Source organism: Lissotriton helveticus, chromosome 3_2, assembly GCF_964261635.1.
Source record: "Lissotriton helveticus chromosome 3_2, aLisHel1.1, whole genome shotgun sequence".
Classification (NCBI taxonomy): domain Eukaryota; kingdom Metazoa; phylum Chordata; class Amphibia; order Caudata; family Salamandridae; genus Lissotriton; species Lissotriton helveticus.
The window spans coordinates 418,248,514-418,265,130 of NC_136062.1; the positions used below are offsets into that span (position 1 = coordinate 418,248,514).

General features: G+C 44.9%; 1 protein-coding gene across 1 annotated transcript; it reads right to left on the reverse strand.

Annotated features, from left to right (window-relative positions):
- Nucleotides 1-5,732: 5,732 nt before the first annotated feature.
- LOC144826345 (endogenous retrovirus group PABLB member 1 Env polyprotein-like) lies at nucleotides 5,733-6,929 on the reverse strand. The gene has a single exon (XM_078684681.1). The coding sequence runs from the start codon at nucleotides 6,927-6,929 to the stop codon at nucleotides 5,733-5,735; it is 1,197 nt and encodes a 398-aa protein (XP_078540807.1).
- Between the last annotated feature and the right edge of the window lie 9,688 nt (nucleotides 6,930-16,617).

Here is a 16,617-nt window from a genome sequence, read left to right on the forward strand (position 1 = left end):
TGATCAGGGACCTCCACCCACTTTTGGAGCACCCAACACCAAGGGCGCACGCCATCCCACCCCATGTACATGTGCTGTGTAGCCTACACCTGCTTGCCTCTGGGAGCTATCAGAGTGTGATTGCTGTGATAGGTGGGGTGTCCCAGAGCTGCCTGTCCCGTTTCTTCAGGAAGTTCGTAGAGGCCATGATGCAGAGAATGCATCATTATATCAGCGTCCCTGAAGCTCACGCGGAACTGCTCAAGACCAAGACTGACTTTTATCAAATTGCACATTTACCACACGTCATCGGCTGTTTTGATGGCACCCACATCCCAATATGCCCACCTGCTGCCACAGAGTACATTTACAGAAACAGGAAGTCAACCCACACAATCAATGTACAGGTAGTTTGTGATGCAAACTACATTATCACGGACAAAGTGGCCAAGTTCCCAGGAAGTACCCACGACTCCTACATCTTTCCGAACAGTGGGATCTACACACGCCTGACAGCGGGGGAATTTGGCGAAGGATATCTGCTAGGTAAAACACTGTGTGACACTCCCTCGATAGATATTGCAGATGTATGTGTATGTGTGCATGTGAGTAATGTCTTTCTCATTTTCAAATAGGGGATGGTGCATATGCCGTCCGCTCTTTCATCCTGACACCCTACCTCAACCCTTCAACCCTCAGCCAGAGGCGATGCAACAAGGCACACAAATCTACTAGGAACATTGTGGAGCGCACCTTTGGGCTGTTAAAAAGCAGGTTCCGCTGCCTACACAAAAGTGGAGGGGCACGCCAGTATACACCAATCACCTGCTGTAAGATGATTGCAACTTGTGCAATGTTGCACAACCTTACCACTATGAAGGGCACAGAGGTGGAATTGAGCGACTATGAGGAGCATGATGATGAACATGCACTGCCTGAACCCAACGAAGCAGGAGTTGCGATACCAACAGATGGCAGACACAGACGGGCAGAGATCACACGCAACTACTTTTAAGTAAGTAAAGAGACACAGACAGGTGGAGTATGCACCCAACGTAGTTTTATATTTGGCACTACGCAGGTATTCAAAAGCACAAATGTGCAACACAAATGTCTTCCTTTTAATAATGGTAGTCCTGGGTAACTTCCCCATTTACTGAACAAGTCTTTACCGCCCATGCCCACCAGTGCCAGATGTAAGTGGTTGGCTCTCTTCACTGTGCGTTTGGGCTGTTGGCTCACCATGGCGCCTGCTGGTCCTCCGTGTCTCAACAACAAGGGGGCTTGTCATGCTGCTCTTACTGGTGCTTTCGACACTTTCTGGTACATCCAGAGCAGCAGTTTGTGCTATCTGTGCATTTATCAGCACCTCTGCAGCACTGGTCATCCTAGCAATGCCCCTAGACACCTCATTTCTGTTGTGTGTGAGGCCCTATTGCATCCTTTGGATTTTCACCATGCGACCCTCAAGCCCACGGAAGACACTGGGACCCTCCACATGTGCTGCTACAATGCTTTCTATGTGCCTGCGGCATATGGTACCTGTACGGCCAACCTCTGCACTGGACTGCTGTGTGGCAGGGCTACCTACCCCAGCCAAGGTTTGTGTGTCATCCTCCTCCATGTCACCTGCTGATGACTCCATTACGACTAGTGGGGCAACTACATGCCTCCTGCTCTTTTGAGATGCAGGTGTTGTTAGAGGGAGTGATGCAGGCAGTTCAGGTGAGGACAGTAGCAGAGGGGATCCTGAACGTTCTGGGGACGCCTGCAGATGTGGAGACATTTCTGGGTCTTGGGATGGTGGCTGTGTAGTTGGTGCACCTGTGTCCTCTGTGACATTCTCTGCACTTGGACCTGGCTCCTGGCTGTCATCCCTCCCTGGTGCTGTGCCTTCCGTCTCCCTGGTACGTCTGCGAGATGTCTCGCCTGTGGACATATAAGCGTACATTAGCTCGGTGCTACTGCCTCACAGCCACTACAATTAAATAATTCACACTTAAACACTGTACATGTTGCCTGCGCTTGATTATGTCTGAAATGATTTACCTAACTTGTTGCTTGCTGTGCTGATTGACATGGTCTTTCATTTACTGACTACTTGTCCCATGATGCATTGCTCCTGTATAGTGCTACCTCTACTGGACTGGGGTTAAATTTGCCACATAGGGAAAAGGGAAGGCAGTAGGGGTGGGGGTGATTGCTGTGCATGCGTCTTACCTTTTCTGGTGGCAGCTCTGGCTGAGCTGTCTGCATCTCCCAGTCCACAGACGCTCTCTGGTTCAATGGTGGACCCCACCAGCTCCTCCAGGTCAGTTGGGGGGGTGCACGGTTCTTCCCTCCTCCAGTTTTGTTTGCCTGTTTGTGGAGCTCAGAATTTTTTTTCTTGGTCAGGCTCCTGAGGTCATACCACCTCTTTTGAAGGTCATCTATGTCCTTTGGAGTCACTCCTACAGTATTCACCTTTGATTGAATGTCCAGCCAAATATTCCTTTTGGCAGATTCAGCCACAGTCAGGGACAGCTTTCCAAACAATTTCTGGTGGTCCTTCACCACCTCCTCCACAAGGACCTGCAGCTCCATGGTGCTAAATGTTATTTTCCTATTCCTCTCTGGCTGTTCCTTTTCACTGCTGCTTGCCATTTTCACAGTTTAAAATCACAAAACATTTTCTGTGGCTCAGGGACTCAGCTCAGCTCCAACTGCCTCTCCAGAAACTTCTTATTACTTGCAGCTGCCTGTGTAGCCACTTCCTAGTAGGGAGGGGGAGGGTGGTAGCACCTGATTGGCTGCCTGATTCAGTTTCACTTTTATTTGCTTTCCGATTCGGTATTTACCGAATCGGTATTTACCGATTCAGGGGCAGATTTATGATAACTGGCGCATCCCCAGTTATTTTGCGCCGCTGCTCCACCACCCATGGTGCGCCACATTTACAATGCGGCGCACCATGGGGCAAAAACAGCACAGATGCGTGACGCATCTGTGCCGTAAAGGGCGATGCAGCTCCAGCAAGGCTCGGGGGTGCCCCATCTTTACAATGCTGCGTCAAGACCTACGCCTGCTTCAAGCAGGTGCAAGGTTTTGACGCAGCATTGGTCTGAAAGTGACTGAGTGAAATCTTATAGATTTCACTCAGCCACTTTTGCGAGGCGCACCTGCCCCGGAACGCCCACCCTGCGCCGTAACGCCCACAAGTGGCGCAGGGCTTTACAACGTGACGCATCTGCCTAGATGCGTCACGTTGTAAATGGGTCATAGGGATGCGCCACGTTTACGCCGCAGTTGCGTGACGCAAACGTGGCGCATTCCCAACATAAATCTGCCCCTCAGTATTTACCGAATCGGTATTTCCCATTCATTCTTATGAGCCAAAAGACCCATAGGAATGAATGAGAAATACCGATTCGGTAAATACCGATTCGGTAATTACCGATTTGCTAAATTCCGAATGGCAGATTCCGAATTTGACCAAATCGGTAAAAAATACCGAATTTTTACCACATTGCATTTACCGATTCTAAAATACCGATTCGGTAAAATTCGATATTTTAGAGTCTGTAAATTTCAATTACCTACATCTAGCCCTTAGTTTTGTTACAGGAAACCAAATTATCGTATAAAGAAGCGTTAATATTGCGAAAAGAATGGGTTCTTCATGTGGTCTGTTCTGAGGCCTCTAGAAAGAAGAATGGAGTGGTGACTATGATTTCCAAAAATTCTGGTTTGACTGTTGTTGCTGCGGAACATGATGCGGAGGGTAGGTGGTTGCTCGTTAATCCAATGGTTCTCTTGATATCTCTATCATGAATATTTATGCACCGAATTGTGCCGATCCATCTTTTTGGTGTTCTATTACTAAAAAACTTTAATCTTCCAATGGATCCCATTTTAGACAGATGTCTAACATGTGTTCCTCCTCTAATCTTACTTATGTATGGATATTACATAATCCCTCTGGTTGTGACTTCACTTTTTTCTCTTCTTCTTACTCTAGCTTTTCGCGTATTGACTATCTCCTAGTTCACTCAGCCCTTTTACAATACTCCTCCTCTCTTGTCATTCATCCCATTCTGGTGTCCGATCATGCTGCGGTTTCTTTTACTCTCAACTTGTCAGAAACCAGGGAACCTCGCACTTGGCGTCTGAATTCAGAGATTTTGTATGATCGATCTCAAGTTGATATACTCAACAAGGATATTGAATCTTTCTTTCATGAAAATTAGTCTTCAGTTAGTTCTCCGGTGGTTTTATGGGACGCTTTTAAATGTACGATCAGATGAGAGATTATTAGCTAAAAAAAACTCAGATATTAAGAAGGAACTTGCTGCTTTAGCAGATACCACTAAGCAGAAAGAATCTTTATATCGGACTTCTAAGGAGAAGACACTCTTACAAGATATCAAGAATTTAAAATACTCTTACAATTCTATTGTCACTAACAGAGCCCACATTGGCGTCCAGGCACAAACGTCTAAACGCTACTCCTCAAAAACCGAGCAGGGAAAGTTTTGGCGGCTACATTAAAGTTTCAAGAATCAAATATCAGATCAGCAAAGATTTCTTGTATAAACGACAGTTCTGGCTCTAGGAAATTTCAAACTAATATAGTAAGTTATACACCCCTCACTGAAGTACTGGGTTTTTAAGAACCCAGCGGTGCCAGGGAACACACCCTAGGAAGTCAAAGATCGTATTTATTGGCTGCAGCCAGTAACAGGTATCCTAGAAGTGCAACACGGTGTATATTCTCAGGAGACTGCTCCCTTACAAAGCCAGCCATCCCTTTTTATACAAAATATTATGCTTTAGGCAAACATTGCTTGTTTTACAGTTGACCATTCACATATTTTCACTACAAAGAAAAAGCAGAATCATGATGACAAGCTTATTTTCAGTTTGTCCAGCCCATAATCAATTGCCCGGCAAGGCCCAACATTTCTCATCAGATATCGACGGACCCCTAATAAAATCGGTCACTTCCTCCTCGTAAAGCAGGTCATAAAGTAGAAAACAGAGACAGTTGTGTGTAAGATTAGGCGTGGTTTGTGTGCGATGAAAGGTTTATGGTATGCTTTGCCTTGATCTTAATCTGAATCGGCCACTGGGAGAGCAACTGGCTTAACAGGTTTGGCTTCAGGTAGTGGAGTCAGCTTGCCCAGGTCACACAGGAGTCAGCGAAGGTGTACGTGTCCTTCAGACTCGTTTTGGCCTTAGTCATCGGCCTATGTGAGGGCAACCACAAAATGGCTGCCGTATACAAAATGGAACCGGAACCCGAGGGTTCCGGACGGAATCCCTGATTTAGTGGTGACTTCGCCGCCCAAATGTGACGAAAATTGAAGTATGTAGTGTACTCGTCATTCTCGGTCTGCTGATACCAAAATTGTCATGATACGACGATGTTTATGACACAGGTCCAAAATTTTCAGTACCACAGACCCTCCTTTTGCCCTTACATAGGCAATAACCTAAACTCACGCTAATCTGAGTCCAGGTCTATATTCAGAAATTCATTGAGATGTTGCTGTAGCATCATCCTCTTACTTAGCTCGTCCCTCGATACAGGTTTCCTTACACACGATGTAGCACAGAGGCCACATATAGCAGGAGCACACTACGCACAGACAGAACAGGAAAAGGATGGCTATCCCAATGACCATCAGAATCTTCCATCCCCAGGCGGATAACAGTTCCCAGAACCACCCCATCAACGACCAATCTCCTTTATCCACATGAATAGACTCAGAGATCTAATGTAGTTTGGAGATGGCCTGGTACACTGTTGGAGCGTTATCTGGAATGAAAACACAACAACTCGATTGGATCACTTTACATACCCCACCTCGGTCCGCAAGTATGACGTGTAACGCGACCCTGTTCTGGAGGGTCATAAGACGATCCGACTGGAGCTCAGCAGTCAAGTTACTAAGGGCACCGGCAGTTTCAACCACGGTGGACTCGACCCCCCTCGTTAATTGCCTTACATTCCTGCTGTTATCATTGGGTCCCCAAAATGGCAGAAAACCCTTTAAGAAGTCCCCCAATTCGTGACCTGCAGTGTGTTCTTTACTGAAAACACCTCTAACTATCCTTGTCTTGTGGTAATCTGCCGCAGCTGTGTAGGTGGGAGGCAACAGGAACGAAACAAAACATGTGCCCGAGAAGTCAGGGGGCAACCATGTGTAGGCTCTATCATGACAGATGAAATAGGTGCCCCTAGCTGCTAGGAACGAAGGGGAAGTCTGGGACGCAAAAACATATGTTTCAGTGCAGATACTCTTCCCTAACTGAGCTCTGGGATTCTTGCCATTACCTTGCAGACATAGGTGACCCTGATGGGGTACAATCCAAATCGGGGAGGATCTCTTAGCCCGCTGTTTTTCACTCAGAGTAACTCCATATCCGGTCACGTTCCATCCAATATATGCTAGTGTCTCATCTCTTGTGATAGTCTCATAGGAAGTATCTTCCCTAATCATATCTACTATACCCTTAACTAGAGCACTATTCTTTGGGTTATCTTTTACAGAACGTAGGGGGTAGACTTCATGTGCGTAGATGAACATTGTTCTGTATGCCCACACAGAACCATTATGGCTGAATGGCAGGACCAGATAAGGGATACCTTTGTCCGTTGTGTGAGGCATAAGACCACACACCCAACAGTTAGTTGTGTTCATTACTAATTGGTGTTGGTGCAAAAGCTGAACGAAGGAGTTATTAATAAACTCTAATCTCCTAACAGACTCATGTTCAGGAAAAGGGTGAAAGGAATGTGAGGAAACAGTAGAAGGAGGTATGGGCTGTGTAGTGGGTGCAAATGTCGCTCGAAAAGAGAATAAAACATATCCTATTAAAAACATCATTACACTGAGCAACATAAAAATGCATAATATCAAAAAGCATTTCTTGGTCATCATTCTACATATTTTAGCTTTAAAGTTCATCTCTTTGGCAGGTCTCTCCATCTCGAAAAACTCCATCCTCTCTAATTGCTGCTCGCGATGGTAGGGTGTTCTATGCTAAGGAATGCTTCTGTCAGGCCAGGGAAACTCCCTTAGACCAACCAGAACTGTCAACCTAACGTCTTCAGCTGCACTCCAAAGACTTCGGCAACCGCGACCCTACAGCTGAACCCGAATGGTGGTTCGAAAAACAAAAAATAAAAAAGTTTCTCAGATGAGAGAGCTGCACTTCTAAGAATAGTAAAGAAAAGAAATTTTTTATTAGTCCATAGTTCTCGGCCTCAGGTTATAACATCTTTTTCGAGGTAATGTCTGGTCCTGGAACAGGAGTTCAGGCTCTGTAGTGTCCAATTGAATTGACGGTGGCACAGCTCCTTGCAAAAGATTGTCACTTTCACGTTCAGAAATTGTTCCTTCTACACGTGCATCGCGGAAAGGCAAAAAACGAGGCACAGTCTCAGTCTCAGAGTCAGCAACACCCACCTGGACCCACCGGTCGTACGGCAGAGGCAAAGGGACCCTCTTGCAGTGTACGCCGTCGATCCAGTTTTTCTTTCCTTCCACTGGAACGGCTGATCTCGTTGAGAGAAGAACTAGGTGGGGGCCGGTCCAACGGGGCTGGTCCTTCTTTGTCCGCTGGAAGTTCTTGACCAGCACCCATGATCCAGGATCAATAGGATGTCCTGGAGCTTCAGAGACCTGAGGCAGAGTATCGTGAACCTGTTGGTGTAAAACACGCAATTTAGCCGTCAATTCATACAAATAATCAAGCAGTACAGGGTGTTTGATCTCACTGAATTTTGACGGCCTTGGCACGCCTCATATTTTGGCCCGACAGCCGAACACAATTTCATATGGACTAAGTCCCACTCGCGAATGCACAGTCATTCTGGTTGATAGGAGTGCTAAAGGCAGAGCGTCAGGCCATTTAAGACCAGAGCTCGCTTGAATTTTGGCCAATTTCAGTTTTAACGTGCCATTGTAGCACTCTACTAGTCCAGCTGATTGGGGGTGATTTGCAGCGTGAAACTTCTGCTGGATTCCTAGCCCTTCACATACTCTCTTCATCACTTGACCCACAAATTCACTCCCATTGTCACTCCAGACCATTCTCGGCATTCCAAACCTAGGGAAGAAATCTTTAACAAGGGCTTTAGCTGTGGACAAGGCAGTGTTGTCTTTCAGGGGATATGTTTCTACCCATCTCGAAAAGGCACAAACAACAACGAGTACGTATTTTAAGTTGTTGCACCTCTCCATATGGATGAAATCTAGCTGCAAAACCTCGAACGGATACGTCGGAGGTGCAAAATGACCAGCTGGAGTTGGGGTTCCCCTACCGGGATTATATTTCAAACACACCATGCAATTCTTGATCACATTCTCTGCACACTTTGGGATTCCAGCATTTTGCCATACTGGAGCCAACAACTTACAGATCCCTTTCACACTGATGTGAGCCATTCCATGGGCCATTGTAACCACTGCCAGCACATACGCATCAGGTAATAACCATCGCTGATGCTCTGACAATTCAACCCAACAACCATTTGCGTCCAATTTACCCGTACTCTCTCTCCACAGACTCAACTCTTTCTCTGTAGCTTCAGCTTGAATAGATTTCACACTCTCTATTGCATCTTCACATATTCCAACGTCACCAACCCATCTTGCAGGGCCTGCAACATACATTGGACTCATCACATCTCTTGCTGTTTCTTTCGCGACTTCATCAGCAAATGCATTACCGCGACCAACATCATCAGGATCCTTCTTATGTGGACTGCATTTTACAATCGCAACTTGCAATGGCAAAGTAAGTGACTCAAGAAGCTCATTCACCAACTGACCATGCTGTATCTTGGCTCCATGCGAAGTCAAAAACCCACGTTCTTTCCACAATCGTCCAAAACTATGGGCCACACCAAATGCATTCTGGCTGTCAGTATATATGGTCACTTTCATTCCTTTTGACAACACACACGCTCTTGTAAGTGCAATCAGTTCTGCTGCTTGAGCTGTATTATGTGGGATACGTGCAGCTTCAACAATCGTATGCAGAGTTGTAACAGCATGTGCCGCAGTCGTATCACCATTCGGAAGCTTGTAGCATGAACCATTCACCCATAAGGTACCATCACACTTCACAAGAGGAGTGTCCCTAAGATCTACTCTCCCTTTCGTTTCTTCTTCTGTTCTGAGAAAACAATCATGCTGTTCAGAAACATCTGTCTCTGCTACAATCGGTAACAACGTAGCTGGATTCAACGTGTTGCATCTTTTTATGTGCACATGACTCGCTAAAAGTGTCAACTCGTAACCTGACAATCGAGCACTAGTTAAGTGCTGTGTCTTGGTCCTGTTTAACAAAGTGTCCACTGCATGTGGAACCATTACAATCAACATATTATTCAGCACTAAACCAGCAGACTGCCGAATAGAAACTGCTGCTGCCGCTGTGGCTCTAAAGCAACTCGGCAATGCTTTAGCTACTGGATCCAAAGTTGACGAAAAATACGCACATGGATGCTGCTTGTCCCCAAAAGACTGTGTCAGCACTGACAATGCACAACCTTCCTTCTCATGGACATACAGCTTAAAAGGCTTACTGTAATCGGGGGTACCCAACACAGGAGCCGAACACAATGCATCACGCAATTAGGAAAAACTTTTTTGACAATCCTCAGACCATGGAAGGGGATTTGGTGTTTATTTACAAGTCAATGCTACCAAAGGTTTGGCCAGCAAAGAAAAATTCGGTATCCATTGTCTGCAGTAGGATGTAATGCCCACGAAAGCGCTTACTTCTCTCTGTGTCCTTGGCACACTCAATTTTGCAATTGCCTGAATTCTTTCTGGGGTCAGTTTCCTTCCCTCCTTCGATAAGAGATGACCTAAGTAGGTCACTTCTTGTCGACAATATTGCAATTTCTAAAGGGACACTTTGTGATGCAAATCGGACAAATGACGCAACAATGACAGTGTTGCTTCTTTACAAATCTCCTCAGTATCTGCAGCAACTAGCAAATCGTCAACGTACTGAATAAGGGTAGCGCCATCAGGTGAAATAATCGTATCAAGCTGTGTTTTTAAAGCCTGACTATATATCGATGGACGTTCACAGTAGCCCTGAGGAGCGTGCTTGAACCGGAAGCTTCGGCCTCCTAAACTGAAGCCGAAAATATCCCTACTCTCCTCGGCAATCGGGATGCTGAAGAAAGCATTCTTCAGGTCAATCACCGAGAACCAAGTCGCGGAAGCTGGAATCATAGTCAATAGGGCAGTGATATCAGGAACAACTGGAAATTGTGGCAGAACGATTTTGTTCACCTCTCTAAGATCGATTACAAACCTGTAAACAGGTGGCTGAGAAGGGTCAGTACGCTTCAAAACAGGCAAAACAGGACTATTGCAAACGTTGCCTCTTGTCTCCTCAATTACATCTTTTTCAATCAAATCATAAACGATCCCTAGCAACGCTTTTTCGCCTTCACTAGAGATCTTATATTGGGGAATGCGTGGCATTTTAACATTGGCTTTCAATGTCACAACATATGGCGGCATTTCCAAAAGACCCACATCATTAGGACCAGTAGCCCAGAGAATATCAGGAAGAGACAACAATTCTGTCGGGAGTTTATCCTTCGACAAATACATTGGGGAGACCACTTTCTTACCTAGTGTAAGTGGTACTACTGAAGGAGAACAATACAACATCGCATACAATCTTTTCAACAGATCCAATCCTAACAAGTTCTCACCACAACCTGTTGTCAGAATAAGGGGTGCTTCGAATTCACAAGGTCCAACAGAAAGTGACATAGGACTAGAAATCGGGTTCCTAACCGGGGCACCAGAGAAACCTACTGAAACATTTGTTTCGCCAGACAAAGGTGCGCCAGGGAGTTTAGAGTGCATAATAGAACTCTTTGTAGCACCAGTATCCAACAGAAAAGGCTCTGACACACCTGATGTAATCACCTCAACATAAGGTCCACTCTGATCTACTGGAACTGAAACAACTCCCTCTCTTTGTCTATGGCTGTCCTAGCAATCATTACCGTCCATATTCTCATCTTCTGCATAGTAGTCATCAGCATAGTGCTGAGCCGTCCTACCAGACGGGTTATTCTGCTGATCAAAACTATTCATTGAATTCTGAGGCGGAAAAGAACGAGCGTTCTGGAGGAAATTTCCACGTCCTCTACCTCTAAAAGTTTGTGGAGTACCTCGACCTCGCGCGCTAGAAACACCATTCATATGCTGTGACAGAGCAGGGCAGCTACTTTTAAAATGACCCTCTTCTTTGCAATATGCACACTGATTAGGGCCTACAGGAAAACGTTATTGAGAAAACTCGAACCTTTCCGAGATTCTCTGAAACTGCTGAGGCTGCTGATAATTACGCTCGTTACTACGAGGCGGATACGCCTGTCGTAAAAGAACCTTCGTTTTTAGGTCTTTAGTTTTCTTGTCTGCTCTATCCTTTTCATCCATATCTCTGTTTTCATAATACTGCGCCGTAGCCAGTATCTGTGCTGATGAGGACACAGCCCAAGAACTCTCTGAATCTTTCAATTTCTTACACAGTTCGGGAAGCAAATTGTGCACAAACTTGTCAACGAACAACCGTTGACCACCTTCTGTACTCATGTCCTGACCACTGTGGTCGATAAATGTTTCTTCAAACCTAGTGAAGAAATCAGACACGGTTTCCTCTTTCTTCTGCATACATGCAGACAATTTGTCCCAATTTACTCGCATAGCAGGCATTAAAGTATTCATGTAAGTAACGATCTTGCCAGGAAGTTCTGCAACTAAAGGCTCAGGTTTAGCACCACCAACTTGTCGGCCATCTGCAGCAGCAATATTAACCCAGGTATCACATAACTCTTGCGCATGATCAGTATGACGAATCGAACCCCATAAAGGCTGTGGAACAACATTGCCAAACAACATGTCTATATCAGCTAGATTCATAATACATGAGTCTGCAGTTTGAGACAACTCTTTATAGTACCCTGCGGGATTTTACGGGGGTTAGGCAAAGTCTGCTTAAGGGCCAAAACTTCAGCTCGCTTCCAAGGAACATGTACCCAAACACGCTGAAAATGAGCCGGTACGGCATCAATGTTAAGACCAGCATCAGCCTGAACTGCTTCTTTCCATACTGGAGGAACCTCTCTCATTAGATACTGTCTCGCTTTCCTCCTAACAGAGGAATCGTGCTCAAACAATGACCGAGAAACACCCTCACTCCTAAACGACAATAATGTCGCAACTGCTTTTTCAACATCAGAACCCACAATTGTGCATTTTGCAAACTCGTACCGTACACGACACAGCTCAGGTGGATTGCATTCTAAATCATTTTCCTCCAATTCCCCACAAAGAAAAGCGCACATTTTCTCGAAAACGTATCTCTGTTTCGGTTCTTCCCACAGATGGAAGACATCCATAACAGAATCTAGCTCATACCTTGTGGGGTCTGTAACCCATTTATGTGCCAAATAATTCAATGTTTCCCGCTCTCTAGAGTCGGCCAGTTGACTACGCAGTTGTTTGCTTGTTGAAACAGGGGCATACTTGTTGCCCCAAAAAGAGGATACAGGAGACTAGCAACAGTGTCGGTCATTCTCTGTCGAACAGAAGGAGAAGTTGACGCAGATGCAGACGCAGAGGCAGTAACAGGAGGAACATCAGAAGGGGTAGTCGATGCAGTAGGCAAAGTCGTAAGAAGTAAAGGCGGAGCGGGTAACAAAGTCGGCGACCCTTGAGGAGGCTGAGCCGTAGCAGTAGGAGCCAACTGAAGAGCAGCTGGTGGTTGTGGAAGAACCTGAGGCACGACAACCGGTTGTTGCACAACTAAAGGTTGCGGATGTACAGTAGCACTCTGCGCATAGGGGGGTGGCGAACTCAATAAATGAGACATTAAAGGATCCTTTTCAATTTCTTTTGTTACCTCCTGCTGGAGAGGCGACAAAACTGGGTAGCATTTATCGGTTGCCATTTTACGTTGCCTGTGCAATTGCTCACTCGCTTGCTCTTCTTCATTGTCTTTATACTGCATAGCAGCTTGCATTATCGAGCCATTTTGTGGTTGCCCTCACCCTTTTCTCTTTTATTTTTCTTTGCTAATTTAATTTCTTTCTGTTTGGCTTCCTTTCGCCATAGACGGAAAGAGTCAAACATTGCCGGCCGGGCTTTCTTCTTGAAAAGTCTAACCTCTAGATTATCTAATAGCTCTGTGTCAAAACTACCATATTGGGGCCACTTTAAAACACCATCCTTCCTGGTGTACCGGATCCATACTTCATTATATGTGATGGGGCCTACACCATGCTTCACATAGAGCTCATAGGTTGGAGTTCCAATTGGAGGAACCGGACACGAGTCCTCCAATCGGGAATCCCTATTACAACCAAGACAAAACAAATTTCCAAGTCTGCTAAGACCAGGCATCTACGCTCTCTAGTCTAGCTTCAAACTTCAAAGGATTATCGAAATACGATAGTCTCGTGAATACACGAGTCCCTCGGCTTTGGTACTTGCAAGTTCCAAATCAAAGATCCCAAGGGGATACCCAAACTAAGAACCAAACTAAGGACTGGGAGACGCTCCACTTATACTTAACTGAGGTGTCGATGACGTCACCAGAAGAATCGTCTATCGTTTCGCTCTACAAATCATCAAAGGGTCCAAGACACGGCGATAGTCAGGGCAGCAGTCCTTCGTAGCCGTCGGAAAGCGGGGAACCTCGCAGCAGAGACTTTCGGACCACGACGACATACAGGGGTCGATGAAGTGGTTGGCCTTCCTCCAGAATTTTCACACGAAGCTCCTCACGAACCTCTGGCTTGGACCGGTACCGCTGAAATCGCCCCACGTTGGGCGCCAACTAAAGTACTGGGTTTTTAAGAACCCAGCGGTGCCAGGGAACACACCCTAAGACTTCGAGTCCTTCCTGTCCTAGACTACAGAAACACAGAGTCTACCTGGTGAAGTCAAAGATCGTATTTATTGGCTGCAGCCAGTAACAGGTATCCTAGAAGTACAACACGGTGTAAATTCTCAGGAGACTGCTCCCTTACAAAGCCAGCCATCCCTTTTTATACAAAATATTATGCTTTAGGCAAACATTCATGTTTTACAGTTGACCATTCACATATTTTCACTACAAAGAAAAAGCAGAATCATGATGACAAGCTTATTTTCAGTTTGTCCAGCCCATAATCAATTGCCCGGCAAGGCCCAACATTTCTCATCAGATATCGACGGACCCCTAATAAAATCGGTCACTTCCTCCTCGTAAAGCAGGTCATAAAGTAGAAAACGGAGACAGGTGTGTGTAAGATTAGGCGTGTTTTGTGTGCGATGAAAGGTTTATGGTATGCTTTGCCTTGATCTTAATCTGAATCGGCCACTGGGAGAGGAACTGGCTTAACAGGTTTGGCTTCAGGCAGTGGAGTCTGCTTGCCCAGGTCACACAGGAGTCAGCAAAGGTGTACGTGTCCTTCAGACTCGTTTTGGCCTTAGTCATCGGCCTATGTGAGGGCAACCACAAAATGGCTGCCGTATACAAAATGGAACCCTCGGGTTCAGGACGGAATCCCTGATTTAGTGGTGACTTCGCCGCCCAAATGTGACGAAAATTGGAGTATGTAGTGTACTCGTCATTCTCGGTCTGCTGATACCAAAATCGTCATGATACGACGATGTTTATGACACAGGTCCAAAATTTTCAGTACCACATCACAATCAATCTTCTCTTGATCAGTGCCAACAATTTTTAAACACAATTCCTATTCAAACTGTTTCTGATGCTGACAGGGCAAAGTTAGGGAGATTGATTGAATCCGAAGAAATTATTCATATTATTAAGGCCACCCGCTCTGGGAAAGCTCCGGTTCCAGATGGTTTTCCCATTCTTTTTTATAAAACCTTTCTTCTATCTTTTGTGCCTCGTCTCAAAGATGTTTTCGATAACTTTATTTCGACAGGTTCAGTTTCTGGTTCTGCGGCGGAGGCTACCATTGTAGTAATCCCGAAAGAGGGTAAAGATCTTTCGGACCCTAAAAATGTTCGCCCTATATCTCTCCTGAATATGGAAGCAAAAATGTTTGCCAAGATCCTGGCTAAACGTCTAGAATACTATATTCCTTTACTTATTCACCCTTCGCAGACTGGCTTTGTTAAAGGTAGGTTGGCTAGGGATAATATTCGCACATTTTGTAATATCCTAGAGAAAGCAAAATTATCCAATTTGCCTGCGGCGGCCCTTGACCTTGATGCCGAAAAGGCCTTGGATAAGGTCTCATGGACCTTTTTGCAAGTAGTACTACGAGCCCACAGTCTTGGAGATCCTTTTATTAATATGGTGATGTCTCTGTACGCACATCCTCGGGCAAATATTAGGGTTAATGGTGCTACTTCTTTTTTCTTTAATTTGTGTCAAGGTACTAGACAGGGGTGCCCGTTATCGCCTCTTTTGTTTTTACTCTCTATTGATCCTCTTCTGCCTATCCAGATGATGTGCTCATCTTTTCCGATGATATAGTCACAGCAATTCCTGCTAAATCCGAGACTATTAATCTATTTTCTAGTGTCTCAGGATATACTCTCAACAAAGATAAAACGGAAATATTTCCCCTCAATGCGTATTGTTTTCCTGCACACATGGGGGATGCTGGTTTTAAATGGCAATCAAATCTTATTAAATATTTGGGGATTTGGTTTTGCAGTACTTTAACAGACACAGTTTCTTATAATGATCAAACTTTACTTAAGGTTCAACAACTTCTGGATACTTGGTCACCTCAGTATATTTCGTGGTGGGGACGTCTTCAATCTTTAAAGATGATGATAACACCTATATTAATTTTGTGTCCTCAAGGATTCCTATTAAATTATCTTCATCTTTATTTCATGAGATTGATTCTCTTACTTCAAAATTCCTATGGAGTGATAAGAGAGCCCGAATAGCCTATAAACATTTGAGGAAACCTTATGACATGGGGGGGTTGTAATTTTCCTGACTGGGAACGATATCAAGTGGCTTTTTTAGCCTCCCAAGGGGCTCTTTGGTTCTCTACAGATACTAGACATACTCCGCCGTGGGTGTTTATTGAGTGGGAATTATCTTCTCCTCTGCCTACCTCTTCTTTTTTAACTACCTCCAGATTGTCTATTCCTTTCCCTCGTGATATTATTTTAGATACCATTGCTGCAGTTAAAGCAATTGATAAAAAAGTTTCTAAGCCAATCCATAAGTCTAGATGGTCTTCTTTGTGGCATAACCCTAAAATTTAAATTTATATTGATTCGTCTTTGGTGGCCTACTGGGCAACATCTTTATGATTCCAACCATGATACATGACCTTTCTCTTCCTTGGCTCGAGAGTTTTCTCTCACTAATCTAGAATTTTATAAATTTTTGAAAATCAAATTGCCGTTGCTAAGGTTCATTTTGATCCGGTTTCTCATAGAGTTGCTCTCCTATCTATGTGGTATAAATCAGGCCATATGGCTTCTAAGATTTATACATTTCTATCTTCCACATCGCCTCTGTTGATGACTGTTACACAACAGAAATGGTTACACCATTTTGACCATGATCTTATCAAACATATCTCCCCAGACACTTGGCAACTTATTGGGAGTCTTTCTCTTC